This window comes from Branchiostoma lanceolatum, chromosome 19 (genome assembly GCF_035083965.1).
Source record: "Branchiostoma lanceolatum isolate klBraLanc5 chromosome 19, klBraLanc5.hap2, whole genome shotgun sequence".
Taxonomy (NCBI): Eukaryota; Metazoa; Chordata; class Leptocardii; order Amphioxiformes; family Branchiostomatidae; genus Branchiostoma; species Branchiostoma lanceolatum.
The window spans coordinates 11842955-11859475 of record NC_089740.1 but is presented as its reverse complement, the minus strand read 5'-3'; the positions used below and the strand labels follow the sequence as shown (position 1 = coordinate 11859475).

The following is a 16521-nucleotide window of genomic DNA, read 5'->3' as shown; positions in this document are numbered from 1 at the left end:
GATGACGTATCCACCTATAACACACTCAATAAGTATTGGACAGCAAAATTTAGCTATAGATTGGGCAGCTAGAAAGCATATATATGTAGTAGATGTAACGTTACAATTCTAGACGTACATTGTATGTATCACCACCAAAAATAAAGATTTCTAAAAATGCAGTAACCAGTTTTATAAAATATTTCTGAACAGCCATATTTTTGAACACTTTAGATACATGATGTACAGTACAGATCTTGTTGTATCACAATATTACACCTCTATAATAACTGCAGTCTTTGTCAACCAGAACTACTATCAAATTGCAATTTTAGACCATAATTGTAGTGTTCATTAGACAAAATTTCATCCACAATCTAACACACAATAAATTTTGTGTCTCATCATTTTTTGGTAAGCTTCTTTTCATTACTAGTACACATGTAGAATTGTCTTGTTAATGATTCTTCACATTTTTTGTAACGATTTTGACTGGGTAAGCAAAACACAGTTTCTAAAAAGCAGAGAAAAAGATTACAAAACATAACAGGTGGTCATCACACAAAACCTTATCATTCCTTCATAGAAAGATACATTGTCTACTTTTATGTATCTTGATCAAGACTGGTCCTGTTAGATCTCCAAACCTATGTTTCTACATCAAACCCGGTCTCAAACCTATGTTTCTACAGCAAACCGGGTAGTAAAATTCATCCCAAGTCAACTATTTGGTAGTGGCACTTGCCCCCCTCAGTACTGGACAGTTTAAGAGGTATGAGCTGGAAGGATCTTCCCTGTGCACTCGCCAAAACCAACTCGATATCCTTCTCCCTGGCAGTACCCTGAAAAACATCAATGATTGTTTTTTCGGTTTTAGTCAACACTACCAGTACTTTCAACAATGCAATCTGAGATGGCAGACTTCACCCCTTACCAATTCTACTTTGCTACCATTCCAGTCCCACAGATAAAAATAGAAGAACTGATGATATATGTGTATTACATGTGGTAACACAAAAACATACAAATTTCCTCACAGACAGACATCAAAACACAAACAGACAAACCAAAACAGCACAAAATTGAAATTAAACGATTTTTACAAAGTCTTAACTAACATATCTAAGGTGCAAATATTGTGTACATTATGATAAACGACTGCAGTAGAAAGTTATGACAGAAGTGACTCTCTCACCAGACAGAATGACTTCGTCTCCATCCTTCAGGAACTTGCGAGTCTGTCCCCCACCGATGTCGATGGTCTTGGTTCCCTTCCAGCAGAGCTCCAGCATGGAACCGAAGGAGTCCTCAGTCTAGAAACATGTTCACAATAATCAATTTCATTCACAATCTATCTACCCATTCATGTTCAACATTTATGGTTGTGTCATTCAAACGTGGCAAGTTTTTTTTATATTGATCAAACTCAAATGAAAATCTTGCTTGATTTGCTGCATATTCATGATAAAAAATTTCAAGCTATATTCCAAAATGGCATAAATCAAATAATATACTGATCTAAGAGAAGCGACTGCATGGCTAGTAGAATGATGATGATGATACTGTACCTCCCCACTGATGGTTCCAGACGCCAGCAGGTCTCCAGGCCTCATACTGCAGCCGTTCACTGTGTGGTGGGCCAGCTGCTGCTTCATGGTCCAGTACATGTTCTGAACACAGGAAAAACGAGATATCAAAACAGGAAGTTCTGCTGCAGTACTATAACAAGCCGCTAGGGGGCCCAAAATCTATTCATTCTAAGGTCTCATAAAGATCTACCCACATACCAAGTATCAATACAATCCATCCAGGCTTTCTTGAGTTATGATGTTCATCCACGTCCATACACACCCACAAACGCTATCGAAAATAAAACCTTCTTGGCGAAGGTAACAAACTGATCTGTAACAGTACTACACATTATTTTAACCCCAAGGGAGTGAAGTATAGTTGTTGCCATGTCTGTTTGTCTGTGTATGTGTGTGTGTGTGTACAGTATGTCTGTGTATGTGTGTGTATGTGTGTGTGTGTATGTGTGTGTGTGTGTGTGTGTGTGTCGGTCTGTGTGTATATGTGTGTGTGTGTGTCGGTGTACTGTGTTTGTGCAATATTTTCAATATAAGTGCAGTCAATTTAAATTTGGGCTTGGTCTTACATTGTATCATCTGTTAACTGCTAGTTTGGTCTCATCTAGAAGTTTATGCTATGTATACAATTGATTGCTGGTTTGGTCTCACCTTGTAGTTTGAGTTACAGATAACTCCAGGCTCTGCCATCCCTTCTGCCTTGACGGCAGCTGACAGCTTGATGTCAAAGTTGTACTTGTCCTCATGTTGGAGGTAGGGCAGGATTGGAGGATTGTCCTAGGGAAAAAGATCATGCTTTGTATAGTTGCAAGGTAACAATTAAATTGTTATGGCATGACCATCAGTGGTATCCCCAAAAGATAAAAGTATGTTCAAGCTTTATACACACTAGAGAAATAATTCCCATATGATTCTAATGAGCCCTGATTTGATTTGAATCCAATTAAAAGTGATTTTTGACCGACAGTCAGAAATCTTTGAATGCACTCTATTGACATATAGCATTATCAATAAAGAAGATTCATGTCTCTCTCTCATATACGTGTACATGTGTTAGAGAGAAACTGACATGTCAGAGAGAGTATGTTTTAGATTGGTCTGAACCACCCTAAAACAGAACAATTTTTGGCTAGTGGCCAGCATCATGTATTTCTGTTAAAGACTTATTATGTAAAGTACTACAGAATTTGAAAAAGAGAAGTTACACAGCTGTACTGACCTGCTTGGCGTTGTCCGTGACAAAGGGCATGAGTGCGTCCATGGTGACCACCCAGGGGGAGATCGAAGTGGAGAAGGATTTGCCCAGAAAGGGCCCCAGTGGCACATATTCCCACTTCTGGATGTCTCGGGCTTAGAAAGGAGAAATATGGATCTCTTATACCACATAATTTTGCTGATCAGAAGTATTCTTAGATAACTAGACTAAAGTAAAGCTGTGAGACATACAATGTATTACTAGCGTATGCATCGTGGCAGTCAAAAAACTAATTTACTGACATTTTACAATGTACTTTCAGGGACTAGACTGATGAATTAGATTTCTGCAGGACAAACACTATAGATGAATGAACGATGCCAAAGATGATAATGAACAGAAAGGGAATTCTTCTTACCACTCCAGTCATTCATGACTACCATGCCAAAGATGTGGTCCTGAGCCTTGGAGACTGGAATGGGCTGTCCAAGCTCATTGGGTGGTCCAACAAAGAATGCCTGTCAAAGTCAAATACGAAATTTAACATTTATGTCCACATTACAAAGACTTTCTTTCGAAAAAATAACATCATCTTTCCAAATATTCCATACTTGTTAATGTTATAATAGTATTATTACTATTAATACAGTAGTAACATAAATTAAGTTTTTATGAAGATTTTAGTTGATGAGTTTCTGTAACTACCAAGCTACATGTAACTTATAATGATTTTATATGAAACATTAAATGTTCCTATTGTTCTAATCATTATGAAAAAAAATACTACAGTGCATACCATCTCCAGCTCAATGTCTAGGAGCTTGCATGGCCCAAAGGTTGGTGGCTTAGCTGTAATAAAGATAAGGATAAGGACGTTGGTTAGATTTCTGACACTTATGAAATAAATGGTTTATTCAGGAATTGACATATACAGATTAAAACAGCATTGCAGCCGATGTTACCTTCTTTAAAGTAAACTGGCTGAAGTACGCAGTCTTAAAATTAAAAGCACAAAAGAGCACACTCAAACAATCTGAAAATACATGTATATACAAAAGACAAGATGTACAACCAACAGTAGCATATATAACAGAAAACTTACATTCTGCATAATATCACTTACAAAAATGTTGAAATGCAATGACTTAATTATGCTAATATATATATTATGTGAACTTACTGTCATCCGGCCTTGTCTGTCCACATGGCCTCCTGACTGGGGTACCGGACACCACAACTGAAGAGGCGCGTCCATGGTAACCAACGGGCAAGTGAAGCCTACAGAAAAACACAGTCATCACAGATACAGTTGAAATACTACAGTAAATAAACTGTGATTCCTTTTGAAATGGTAATATGCAAAGTATAAGTCACTTAAAACCAAATTAATGTACAGTATCTGAATAGTACGCCAAAAATAGTTACTCAAGCAACTGAATAAAATTTTGAATCAATGCTATCTGAATAGTAATGAGAAATAAATAATTTGTATTATATTATGAAATAGCAAATTTTACTGGTGCCATGATGACTATTAGAAGTAGAATATTGCAGTATTTTCAACATACCAGTTTGGCATCAGGGCATTTTCAGGTCCTCTAAACATAGTTCCAACATTTGTGGCATGTTGACGAGAGGAGTAGAAGTCTGTGTAGTCACCTGAGTGAAAAAAAAAATACAAGATTTGGTGATTCTTATACATTTTCGTTTCTTGCATTTAATTGTAAAGGGACCCTATATCAGATAGTTTCAATCTATCCTTTACCTCTGTAGTAACGTTAACATTGTATGGTTATCACCGAGGTGTCACAAATATGTAAAATTGGTCACAAACATGCAGACGAGTTGTGGATGCTACTTACCAATGGTTGCAGGAAGGTGCATTGTAGCATCAGCCTGTGGAATCAATGCCCTGGAGTAGAACACAAAGTTGAAACTGTCAGACTAAACATTGTTCCTATCACTCAGAAATAAAATACTGTATAAATCATGAACTAAACAAATACAAAATAAAAATGCTTTTGATCAACAGGAAATTTAGTCTAAACTGTTAGTAAACATGTAGCCACAGAAATACACTTAGTCTACTGTAAATGCAGAAATGTTCGCGGGGATTTAATTTTGCGGTACGTAGAGAAAAAAATGGAGTGTTTGCGGCGGTTTTGAGTTAGCGTTGGAAACAATAGTAGCGCTACAGTCACACAACGGAACGGCTTTTTGCAGGGGTTTTAAGTTTGCAGTGTCACAGCGAAAACCACCGAACCGCAAACATAAAACCACTGTGAACATTTCTGCATGTACAGTATCTACTAGACAAGTACAAACTCATACAGACCTTGTCCTGAGGTCAGCATTGTCCCTGAGAGTTGGTTCGTCAGCTGACAGCAGTTTCTGCAGAGTAGCGCGGGCTTCCTTCCACGCAGACGGCCCCAGGGACATGAAGGCATTCAGGGTGGGCTGGGAGAGAGACAGACAGAAGAACTTTATTGGACGACAATTGTACATGGTACAAGGTATGGCAAGAATTCATTAACATAACACAAAGTGGAAGTATAGAATAAGACTAAACATCATAATTACTAATACATGTGGTCAGCTTTTCCAAATCTGGACAAGTAACGATCCATTACATTATCATGAAACAAATTCTACACTTCCATTTCGGACGCTGTTTTACGAGGACTGTGTTACTCAAGTCTTTCTCACTCAAGTCTTTGTCAATTCCTGAGTAGATCAATTGATAGAGCACAATGATGCATAGTCGAAAATTTGTGTAAGTCTAGTTATAAATTCCCTCAAGCACGTATTGGAAGTTTATGTAAAGGAGTTGCTTCATTGTGACTTCTACCGGTACCTTTGAACTTTCATACTTTCGTTACCTCCACGTGCCAAAACACATGTGATTGCATTCTAATATGATTAAAAAAAAGTAGTATGATTTAATATCTACATGTACATGGGAGGAACACAATCCTAAACCACTGACTAAAGCTCACCAGTCTGTGACACAATTTCAAGACATACTAATGTATATACAATAATGTATATATAGTGGATTGAGGTACTAGTACTTTTTTCTCTCTCCCCTGCAACATACATGACTGTATATTAGAAATGCTAAATGCTAAAGCCAAAAATGTTGTATTGAGTAACTTTTTATATACAAGTACCAAAACAGATGTGATTTTACTCTGATATGATTACGTATATGTTATATATATATAACGTAGGTGATTACATATACAGTAGGTATTGTTACATATGGGTATAAGATACATTGTGTATATAAGTTATAACATTAAATGACTAAAGCTCACCTCTTCAAACACATTTTGTTTCCCCTTCAGCTCAGGACCAGTAAACAGGCCCTTCACCGCACTCAGGTCCAGAATCTGCTCACCGATGGCGACTCCAAGTCTGTGGCGAGGCTACAGAAGGAAACAAGGCAATCAGAGATGGCAGACTTCACCCTTTTACCCAGAGATCCTTCGAGTGGCAGACAAAACAAATTAAACATAGTAGCACTGAGGATGTACAGCAAATCGTCAGCAATGCTGCATAATTTTTGTGTACACGTAAACTGCGAATAGCAGTGTAACAGTGAGGATCAACCTCCACTAGCTGACCAGTCTAAGTGGTCCGGACCTTTTAGCCTAGTGGTTAGTGTATTGGATTCCCAAGCCATGCGGATCGGGATCGGTGCGGGTTCGAATCCCGGGAGCGGCATACCTTTGGGTTTTTAGAGCAGTTTAGAAGCTAGCCGCGGCGACTGTTGGAGGGCTTCTTTTACATGCAGCCTTATACGGTACTTGTTAAAGGGCTACTGTATAAGACTGCAAGTAACATCGCCTCCAACAGTCGCCACGACCTCCAACAGTCGCCGTGGCTATTTTGAAGCACACAGTCGCATACACAAAAACAGGGACACACAGACAGACATGCATACTGGTAGATCTAGACACAGACAGACACACACAGAGACACACACACACACATGCACACATACATACATACACACACACACTCACAGACACAAGCAAATTCTTAACTTCATAATTTCCCTTACATGTGATGTAGTAAATTATGGAGTGATGACATCATCATCACCATCATCTTCGTTGACATGCATCATATTATTTCTTCAATAATTCGATCACCATCTCTGAAGTATAAAAAAATCTCTTCACTCCTCCATTGATGACCTTGATCTGTACGAATGACACAAACTCATTATCGTCCCTGAGGTCCCCCCTAACCAGTGAAATGGAATAGGCGTTAGTGAAAGTGGAGTCCAGGACTCCAGACTGAATTGTAGCTTACGTTGCTCTTGGTGGAGAACACGCCATACGGCAGGTTCTGTATGGGGAAGTGGCTCTTCTCTGGCACGGGAACGAACGACATGGTGACCAGTTTGGGTTTCTTTGCAGCGTTAGCGGCGTTTTCCATGAACAACTCTGTCTTTCCAACAAAGTCAGGACTCCACAGTATGAGCCACGTGGGTGAAAGGTCGTTCAGTTCATGAGTTCATTTGAATTGGGGGACAATTTTCTTATACTTATAAATATTTACAGCATTTAACGCCACAAAAATTGTTATATTTGTGCCAATTAAAATATTTTAATGATCGAAATATGATTTAAAGGATATATATTATTCGAGTCAGTCAAAAAAGAAAAATATAAAGAATATCTTCACCCCTAGTAACATAGTAGACTGTTTCAAAAGAGGTGTGGCAGTGGTGTGGCCAATCACATGTCCTTATGTTTTTCTAATATTGGTCTAGATTACCTCAATAAACTCTTAAATCCAATCAAAATAATTGAATTATTATTTTCATACTCATAATGTCACAAATTTTGTCTTCTTTAAAAGAAATCTGCATGTCAGTCTGTGAGAGGTCACAGGCAGGTCATGCAAATGGCGGACGTGTGATTTTTGGTGAACTATTTTTCTCAGAAATTCGCGCCCTCTCTAGGCTTTAAACATGAATGTCTGCAGAACTTTTGGCAGCCGGTTGATTAAGGACATAACAAAGACAAGATGGAGGACGTTTCAGACCGCGTCCCTACCAGTGATCGGCTCAAAACCGGACACTTATTCCGCCGAGTACCAGGTTAGTTTTGTGGGTGCAAAATATCAGTGATATGCCCCCCTCCCCATACTGCTTCAAATCTCATCTCGTTCATCATATATTTATTACTTTCAGGAGATTTAACTTATAGACAGAAATTACAGGTTCACCAGTGGTGATATTTGTCTTAAGTTAACATTTTGAAGTTGTCTAACCTTCATAATTTATCAATTTTTATGTCAAAGGATATTAGTTTTTTCAAATGAAATGAACTGATTTTATACATTACATGATTACTCCGATGTCGGCTATTGCCATGACAATATCTATCATATCTTTACATTTCAGGATAACTATGATAATATGAACACCCTGGTAAAGGATCTGAGGCAGTTAGTGAACAACATCACACAAGGTGGAGGGGAGAAGGCCATCCAGCGACACACGTCAAGGGGCAAGCTCCTGCCCAGGGACAGAATCAACTCCCTCTTGGACCCAGGGTACTGTAACTTGATTTTAGTCAACAGCTAAAATTTCATCATCGCAAATATTTTATCACTGATATTTGAGACAGTAATGTTTGTTCCCACCGTTGAAATTAAGTGCCGTGACCTACTCCATTTTCCCCCAACCGGTCTATTTTCCTGCCGCTACTGTGATTTTGTAATCATTTACAGTACTTTGTCCTAATTGCATACTTCATCTGTCTTAAGATAAGTTAAGCATGTACAAAGACATTGTAAACGGAGAAGAATAGTAACGTTACTTACTTTTTGTTTGAATAAAATGTGATTTTTAGTTTGGGATTTTAGGAAATTTGTAGCATATTATAACATTCATTTCATCAAAGACAAATGGTTTACCTTGAATTGCAACTCAAGTTTTCGGTCATTTGTAATTTTTTTTTACAAATTTTCAGATCTCCCTTCCTGGAGCTGTCTCAGTTAGCTGCTTATAAACTGTATGGTGAGGAGGAGGTGCCTGCTGGGGGAATCATCACTGGTATTGGAAGGGTGTCAGGGTAAGCTACGTAATGATAATGCACAATTTTTACCACTGGAACAATATATTCATAGATAGAAAGTTATACATTGATTTACATTTCATCGTCATCGCCGTCATCGTCTTTCATCCGGATTACTCCGGTGGGATACAGTCAATAAAGTTCTTCCAGTACAATTTGTCCTTAAATTTACATTTAATACATTTGTACTACTCTCCAAGCAGAGGAGGGGTTCCGGCTGGTTTTTGACGTGTTTTAAAAAAAACCGTCAAAATCCAGCCGGAACCCCTTCTCTGCTTGGAGAGTACATTTGTACAATGAAATGTCTGGCCTGTCAAGTTTAGACTAAAAATAATGATAGCCTTTCTTTTCCTTCACAATAGATCACACTTAAAAGCAACTTAAATTTTCAATGGTCTCAAATTTTTGGAAGGTCACATGTTCTGAGCAATCAGGGCTTTGATCATCCTAAAGAAGACCAGAGAACTGGTTGGAAATTCAGTGAGTCCATTTACCAATTACTGACAGATAAACTTTCACACTAACCTATATGTTGTTTTATACTACAGGGTCGAGTGCATGGTTGTTGCCAATGATGCCACTGTGAAGGGAGGATCGTATTATCCAATCACTGTCAAGAAACATCTCCGAGCGCAGGAGATCGCTCAGCTCAACAGGCTTCCTTGTATTTACTTAGGTTGGCCAAAGACTTTATGAGTTTATCTATATGTCTTACACTTATAGTAGTCAAAACTATTCTGTTTTACCCACTCTCAATGGACGTGGCCATTTTGATCACCTGACTCAAAATAACCAATCAGGCTGTCCATTTTGATTGCCTGGAACAACCCAACCAATCAGACAAGGGGCCTGGCATCTTGGTTTTTTTAATCTTTTGCATTAATCTCTCTTACCTACAACTGATATAAGCACTATGAAATTTAGTTTCTCTGATATAGTTCTTTTGTTTGTAAACAAAAATCAATATAGTTTTTTTGTTTGTTATCATTAGGCAAGGATGAAATTTGATGGCAAACGTCCTTATTGTGCACTCCAAATTTATGAAACAAGCTAAAATGTTGATATCAATTTTCAGTTGACTCGGGTGGCGCTAACCTGCCCCGTCAGGCAGACGTGTTCCCAGACAGGGACCACTTCGGTCGGATCTTCTACAACCAGGCTAACATGTCTTCAAATGGGATTCCCCAGGTAAGGTCTGCAGTGTTGTAGAACTTGTTTGTTAGGCCACACTGGAGAATCAACATTGAAAATATAATAGTGTCAGAAGGTATTTAGTCTGCACCTTGATGAAAACATTTCTTTAAAGACAGTTGATCTCTAGATCTACACCTGGATAAGATACAGAGATTATAAGATATGGATATTGCTTCCAGATGATTCTAATAATGATATGACATCTATCACTCTTCTTCATTGTCACTAGAATGAACTGGCAGGAGTCATCACTAGCACATGAGATGCAACTGGTCCCTAACTTGTAATTTTAGCTAGGTAAACATCATTAAAGAACAGTTTCAGGGAGTGAAAATGGTCAGATTGAAATTTCTCTTTTCTCACAACCCCTTGCTTTCTTCTAGTCCCGCTTTTCTAGTTTTAATGCACTGTGTTGTGTTGTAACTTTGCTGATTGTATTGTTTTGATGAATCTTTCTCTCCCAGATTGCTGTAGTACTGGGTTCCTGTACAGCAGGGGGCGCTTATGTACCGGCCATGGCGGACGAGAGCATCATCGTCAGGAGACAGGGAACCATCTTCCTCGGAGGACCTCCTCTGGTAACTGTCTTAACCTTTATCACTCTGAAGTATCTGTTTGGCACCCGATTCCATATTGCTTACACATCTCTATAGTTAGGCAGCAGGGAGAAGGTTAAAAGACTCATTCATTCATCTGTCCATCTATCCTTTCATCCTTTCATCCATCCATTTGAAATTTATGTAAAATTGGTCTAAATGTGAGCTGTATCTTCCTGGAAAAACAAATAAAGTGAAAGTGAGAAGCCAAATGAATAATCTTGAATGTAATGAAATGAAATATTCAAATTCTAACTTATACTTTCATCAAATTGTCAAAGGTACAAGCAGCTACAGGTGAAGTAGTGTCAGCAGAAGAACTGGGTGGAGCAGATCTTCATTGCAGGTAAATTTGAAATTCTCATGACATTTGTTTTTGGTAGAATACCAAACTGTAACTGCATTTAAGTTTGAAATGATTTAATTTTGCGCTGGTTTTTTTTTTCCTTTGCAGCAAATCTGGAGTAACAGATCATTATGCCCTGGATGACCAGCATGCTTTGCACATAGCCAGGAGGATTGTGGGTAATCTCAACTACACCAAGTCTCCAAGTGTAAGTACAACCATATTAATGGTGGAGAAATGGGGAATGGGTTTTCTGCGCGTGAAAAATTTGCGCGTGAAAATTTGCGCGTGAAGAATTTGCGCGTGAAAAAATAAATTTCTTTAGAATGTGTCAGAAAATGTGCAGTATAATTTTCTTAGACAGGAAAATGTGATCCCATGATACAATTTTTCATCTGACACCTGAATTTATGGTTTGAAAACTTTAGATTTTTTAGTCCCTTGGGAATAGGTCCCTTGGGAATAGTTAAACTTTTGGGGGCTTGATACCTAAACATTTGAAAATCACTTAAATCTTTAAGAAATACATAGTCAACTTACTTATATAAGGTTTTGCATTGTAAAATGTAACTATTTGAAGCTTTTCGCCATTCCATTAGCCTAATTTAATCTTTTCTCAAGCAGATTCTTTCACGCGCAAATTTCAAACTTTTTTGCGCGTGAAAACTTAACATTTGAAAATCACTTAAAAATCACTTGAAGATTGAAAGAACAACATTTTGAACTGTAGAATGCAACAATAAGATAATTCCATTGTGGGTCATCTTATTTCAAGTATTAAGCTTAAAACCTCCAAAAAGGTTTTAAATCCCTTGGGAGTCAGCTTAGATATTCCCAAGGGACCTAAAATTCAAACCCAAAATTCAGGAAACAGATGCAAAATCATATCATGGGGTAATATTTTTTTGACTAAGAATTTTGTAGTGCACATTTTCTGACACATTTCTTGAACTTTATTTTTTCACGCGCAAATTTTTCACGCGCAAATTTTTCACGCGCAAATTTCTCACGCGCACAAAACCCCAACCCGAGAAATGTATCAGTTTTGAGAATGTATGAGCTGGATTCCGTCGGCTTGAATTCATGCCTGAGTGAATATTGTTACCACTAACTGCTGTGCATCGGCTGCAGTATGATGACATCATATAATATAGGCTGGGCATCATATAATAGTGGCTTTGAAAAGAGAATAAGCCGGAAAAATAATGTATATTGTAGATTAGATAGGAAAAAACAGAAAGGCCGGTTGGGTGCGTTAATGGAGTATAGGAAAATGTTGGTTTGCAAGTTAACTTTTTCCACTAAATGTATCTTCCAACTTCCTTGGTCAAATTTCACAATGCCATTTATACATTGATTTTCTTTTTCAAAATTGACCAGATTTTTCACAAGCACCTACAGTTTTGCTGATCTGTCTTGAATGCTTCTATAGGTGACAATAATGGAACCAGAAGACCCCCTGTACCCAGCTGACGAGCTGTACGGCATCGTGGGAGCCAACCTCAAGAAAACATTTGACGTCAGACAAGTGAGTTCTACAGATCTATGTACAAAATGTTTGGTGTATATACATGACTGTACATAATTATACACTATACAATATCATATACTGTATACTGATATGCAGTTCACAGTTATGATATTTTTGGAATCAGATTGATTGGTGTATATACATGTACACTGTATATCATGTACTACATAATCATGCAGTTCACACTTATGATATCTTCAGAATCAGTTTTTACATGGTTCTGAATTTATTTTGTCAATGCATTACAATGGCATTCCACCAATAACAAAAGACAGGACTTATTTTTGAACTCTTATGTGTAATCTGACAGATTAATCTCTTCACACTCTTCACAGGTAATTGCCAGAATAGTTGACGGCAGCAAGTTTGATGAGTTCAAGGCCATGTATGGTGAAACATTAGTAACAGGTGAGGTAGCACAGTTCATTACCAAGGATATTGTATATGTTTACAGAAATGTTTGTTTGGTACATGTAGGTTATTTCCGAGTTGTCCAACATCATAACTTGATAAGATTGGATTTTGCATTTTTTGTAATGGGTTTGTTTAGGCCCAACATAGAAGTTGTTACATTTCAGGTCTCATACATACTTAAAGACAAAGAAAGAAAGAAAAAATTGTTTGATTTGAAGTTTTTATGTTGTTTGCAACAGGTTTTGCCAGACTGTATGGATACCCTGTCGGAATTATTGGTAATAATGGCGTCTTGTTCTCAGAGTCAGCACTCAAGGTACGTTAATTAACTGTACAATGTCATGTGATTTCTGTAAAAAGAACATTATTTTTGTAGTTAAGTCTCTAATCTATATTTTTGAACACCTCTTACGCATCATTAACACAGGGGTATAAGTTATTACTAATGAGCATGCAAAATCTTGAAGATCATGACAAATGTAAATTGTTTTACACTTTATGATTATAGACATTATCACAGAAAGTCTCTCTTGTTGCAGGGCACCCATTTTATCGAGTTGTGCTGCAAAAGAGGCATTCCACTTATTTTCCTTCAGAACATCACAGGTAGGTGGAAACCTTTACATTTTGTCATAAACGAAGTATGTAATACTGGCATTGATAAAACAAGCTACATGTAACAGTCAGCAAATTAGAGATTTATACAATGTGGTTGAGGAAAACATTTTTGATAAATTTTATGTTGTATTTCCCCGCAGGTTTCATGGTGGGTAAGGATGCAGAGGCTGGTGGGATAGCGAAGGATGGAGCCAAGATGGTGACGGCCGTGTCCTGCGCCAAGGTCCCCAAACTCACCGTCATCATCGGCGGCTCGTATGGAGCAGGGAACTATGGGATGTGTGGCAGGGCTTATGGGTAAATTTGGTCATCTTAAAGCATCTCTTGGCATACTGTAAATGCAGAAATGTTCACGGTGGTTTTATGTTCATGGTTTTCACGGTGAACTCTTTACCGTAAACTTAAAATCACTGCAAAAAGCCACTCCATTGTGTGGCTTTAATGCTACTATTGTTTCAAACGCGAACTCAAAACCACTGCGAACACACCATTTTCTCCCTATCCCGAAACTAACATTTCTGCATTTACAGTACTGCAAATTTTTGATGATTGATTTCCTAAAGTAATATTTTGTGTAGCTTGTTTCTCAGTGCCAGGTACTTATACATGTAACCCAATTCTCTATTTCTAACTCTCTTTGACCCATGACCTTTTTTGGTTTATTTCTCAGTCCCAGGTTCCTGTACATGTGACCCAACTCTACATTTCTAACCTTTGACCTATGACTTTTGTGTGGTTTATTTCTAAGTCCCAGGTTCCTGTACATGTGACCCAACTCTACATTTCTAACATTTGACCTATGACTTTTGTGTGGTTTGTTTCTCAGTCCCAGGTTCCTGTACATGTGGCCCAACTCTACATTTCTAACCTTTAACCTATGACCTTTGTGTGGTTTCTCAGTCCCAGGTTCCTGTACATGTGGCCCAACTCTATTTCTAACCTTTGACCCATGACCTTTATATGGTTTATTTCTCAGTCCCAGGTTCCTGTACATGTGTCCCAACTCTTTCTAACCTTTGACCCATGACCTTTATATGGTTTATTTCTCAGTCCCAGGTTCCTGTACATGTGGCCCAACTCTCGTATCTCGGTGATGGGAGGAGAACAGGCCGCCAACGTGCTGGCCACCATCAGTAAGGAACAGAGAAAACGGGAGGGGAAAGAGGTATGCTTGCTCGAATAATAATTTTCTGAACTGGTAGAAAATTGAAACTGTGTAAATATGTATATACTATGTAATGTTATGTGTATGTGTACCAATGTTATGTATATGTTATCATGTATATGACTCCAGGAAGAGTAGTGAAGTGCATCCTTGTAATTCACTAATGGATGTCATTTTAACAATAAACAATAAACAAGCTTGCTCGAATACAATCTAAACAACAATATCAGTATAGATACAGATAAAGATATACATGTTTATTAACGCATGACATAGATGTTTTGTATTAAAATGTTTGAGGACAAATATGAAAGTGATGGGCATCACCCAAAATAAATACATGTAATAAAAAATTTAGTTCACAAATACTATAAAAAGGCTTGTATCAATGTCCAACAAATTTCAAATTATTGTCAACAGTTTATTGCATGCAGTGGCCATTTGAACATCAGTAGCGCTATAGCAAGTGATTGATTTAACACTTTTCACTACTTTCATAATGAAAATATTAGATTTTGTCAAAATGGAAAAAAGTGGAATTCCAAACTTAAATTGGAGACTTTTCTTATTCATTTCCACAGTTCACAGCCGAAGAAGAGAAAGCTCTAATGGACCCAATCATCAAGAGGTTTGAGGTTGAAGGTCATCCCTACTTCTCCAGTGCCAGGTATTTACTGTAGATCTTGAAATATTTGCATTGGTTTTATATTCACAGTTTTGAGGTGAGCTCAAGCACAAACTCATCACACCATGATAATGTGCTCTGTCTTGTATTACCATTGTTTTCTAAACGCCAAACTTAACTTTTGGTTTTAATTGAAAAGGACAGTAAAGCAGCTTGTTTTAATGAATTTGTCGTTTGTGTATTTCAGACTTTGGGACGATGGAGTGATAGACCCGGCAGACACCAGGGCAGTCCTAGGTCTCAGTCTCAGTGCAGCTCTTAACGCTCCCATAGAGAAAACACAGTTTGGTGTATTCAGAATGTAAATTACATGTCTTATCATCCACTGCCATCTCGAGGTCCATTTTCAATGACAACATGTAGATGAAATTGAAATCTTAAGTACTTGCAATGTATGTCTGTAGCATAAACTCTAGTACATCAGAGAATTGTTCCAGTACTTGACAGGACTTGTCTTTCTAAATGTATCAAAAGAGAAGTAAGTTGTTAAAGATTGCTCAAAGAGGGACCCAACATGTACTAGACTGTACATCAAAAGCAACTTGTGCCATTTTTTTTTCTCATGTAGCTTCAGGGTTCTGGCCAGCCCTGATGTTTTCCCTTATCAAATGTTCTCAGACACCTTGATCTAATTTTGATCTTCCAAGTACACACCAACTAGCCTTAATTTTTATCAAACAATAGAGTTCCAACAGATCTAGATGAGGGTCCTTGCTGGCATTATGACACATGCATAAAGAGTAACATAAGTAGTAGAAGATCGAATGATGTATTTAGGTCACGATAGATTTATGACAGCAAATTTAGGGCATTCCTTGGTCATAAAAAATCACATGTCTTGTGATGAAAAGGTTGCAGCTCAAAAATATTTATTTGTCAGGCCCAGTGACTTGGTTGTTTTTTTCTTTCTTTGCTGAATAAATTGATAGTGAAACTGATTTACATACTATTAGAGACTATACAAACTGTACGTCTTTGTGTGTGTGCATGTGTACTGAAACAATGTGCCTCTCATGTAACTCTTTTAGATATTATTCATAGCCTCACCACAATCAAGATACAATAAAACATTAAAAAACTATATACTATTTGTAGTTTATCATCGACTTTGTAATGT

The 16521-nt window shown here is 37.7% G+C and overlaps 2 protein-coding genes across 4 annotated transcripts; one reads left to right on the top strand and one right to left on the bottom strand.

The window, feature by feature from the left end:
- Positions 1-414: 414 nt before the first annotated feature.
- Positions 415-7275, bottom strand: LOC136425265 (fumarylacetoacetase-like). The gene is made up of 13 exons (XM_066414090.1): positions 7081-7275; positions 6078-6188; positions 5096-5217; positions 4623-4672; positions 4329-4419; positions 3941-4038; positions 3557-3609; positions 3179-3278; positions 2785-2915; positions 2217-2342; positions 1548-1649; positions 1175-1292; positions 415-821 (listed from the first exon to the last, which is right to left on the bottom strand). The coding sequence occupies exons 1-13, from the start codon at positions 7204-7206 to the stop codon at positions 745-747; spliced, it is 1305 nt and encodes a 434-aa protein (XP_066270187.1). The 5' UTR covers positions 7207-7275; the 3' UTR covers positions 415-744.
- A 370-nt stretch (positions 7276-7645) lies between these two features.
- LOC136425991 (methylcrotonoyl-CoA carboxylase beta chain, mitochondrial-like) lies at positions 7646-16346 on the top strand. Of its 3 annotated transcripts, XM_066414909.1 has the most exons (16): positions 7647-7873; positions 8180-8331; positions 8751-8852; positions 9404-9531; positions 9931-10043; positions 10514-10627; positions 10927-10991; positions 11100-11199; positions 12424-12519; positions 12858-12930; positions 13176-13252; positions 13476-13542; positions 13695-13851; positions 14605-14719; positions 15301-15386; positions 15592-16346. In XM_066414909.1, exons 1-16 carry the CDS (start codon positions 7745-7747, stop codon positions 15707-15709), a joined length of 1692 nt encoding a protein of 563 aa, XP_066271006.1. In that variant the 5' UTR covers positions 7647-7744; the 3' UTR covers positions 15710-16346. The 3 variants fall into 3 exon arrangements, with proteins under 3 accessions (XP_066271007.1, XP_066271008.1, XP_066271006.1); XM_066414910.1 differs by lacking the exons at positions 14605-14719; positions 15301-15386; positions 15592-16346 and adding an exon at positions 14381-14450 and having other exon boundaries at positions 7646-7873; XM_066414911.1 differs by lacking the exons at positions 14605-14719; positions 15301-15386; positions 15592-16346 and adding an exon at positions 14225-14255 and having other exon boundaries at positions 7646-7873.
- Positions 16347-16521: the final 175 nt, after the last annotated feature.

Coding starts and splice junctions, on each gene's coding strand:
- LOC136425991 (XM_066414909.1), top strand. CDS start 7,745: ATGAATGTCTGCAGAACTTTTGGCAGCCGGTTGATTAAGGACATAACA. Junction 11,200..12,423: donor ACTACACCAAGTCTCCAAGT/GTAAGTACAACC, acceptor ATGCTTCTATAG/GTGACAATAATGGAACCAGA. Junction 14,720..15,300: donor GAAAACGGGAGGGGAAAGAG/GTATGCTTGCTC, acceptor TCATTTCCACAG/TTCACAGCCGAAGAAGAGAA.
- LOC136425265 (XM_066414090.1), bottom strand. CDS start 7,206: ATGGAAAACGCCGCTAACGCTGCAAAGAAACCCAAACTGGTCACCATG. Junction 5,218..6,077: donor AACAAAATGTGTTTGAAGAG/GTGAGCTTTAGT, acceptor TCTCTCTCCCAG/CCCACCCTGAATGCCTTCAT. Junction 1,293..1,547: donor CTGGAACCATCAGTGGGGAG/GTACAGTATCAT, acceptor ACATGTTTCTAG/ACTGAGGACTCCTTCGGTTC.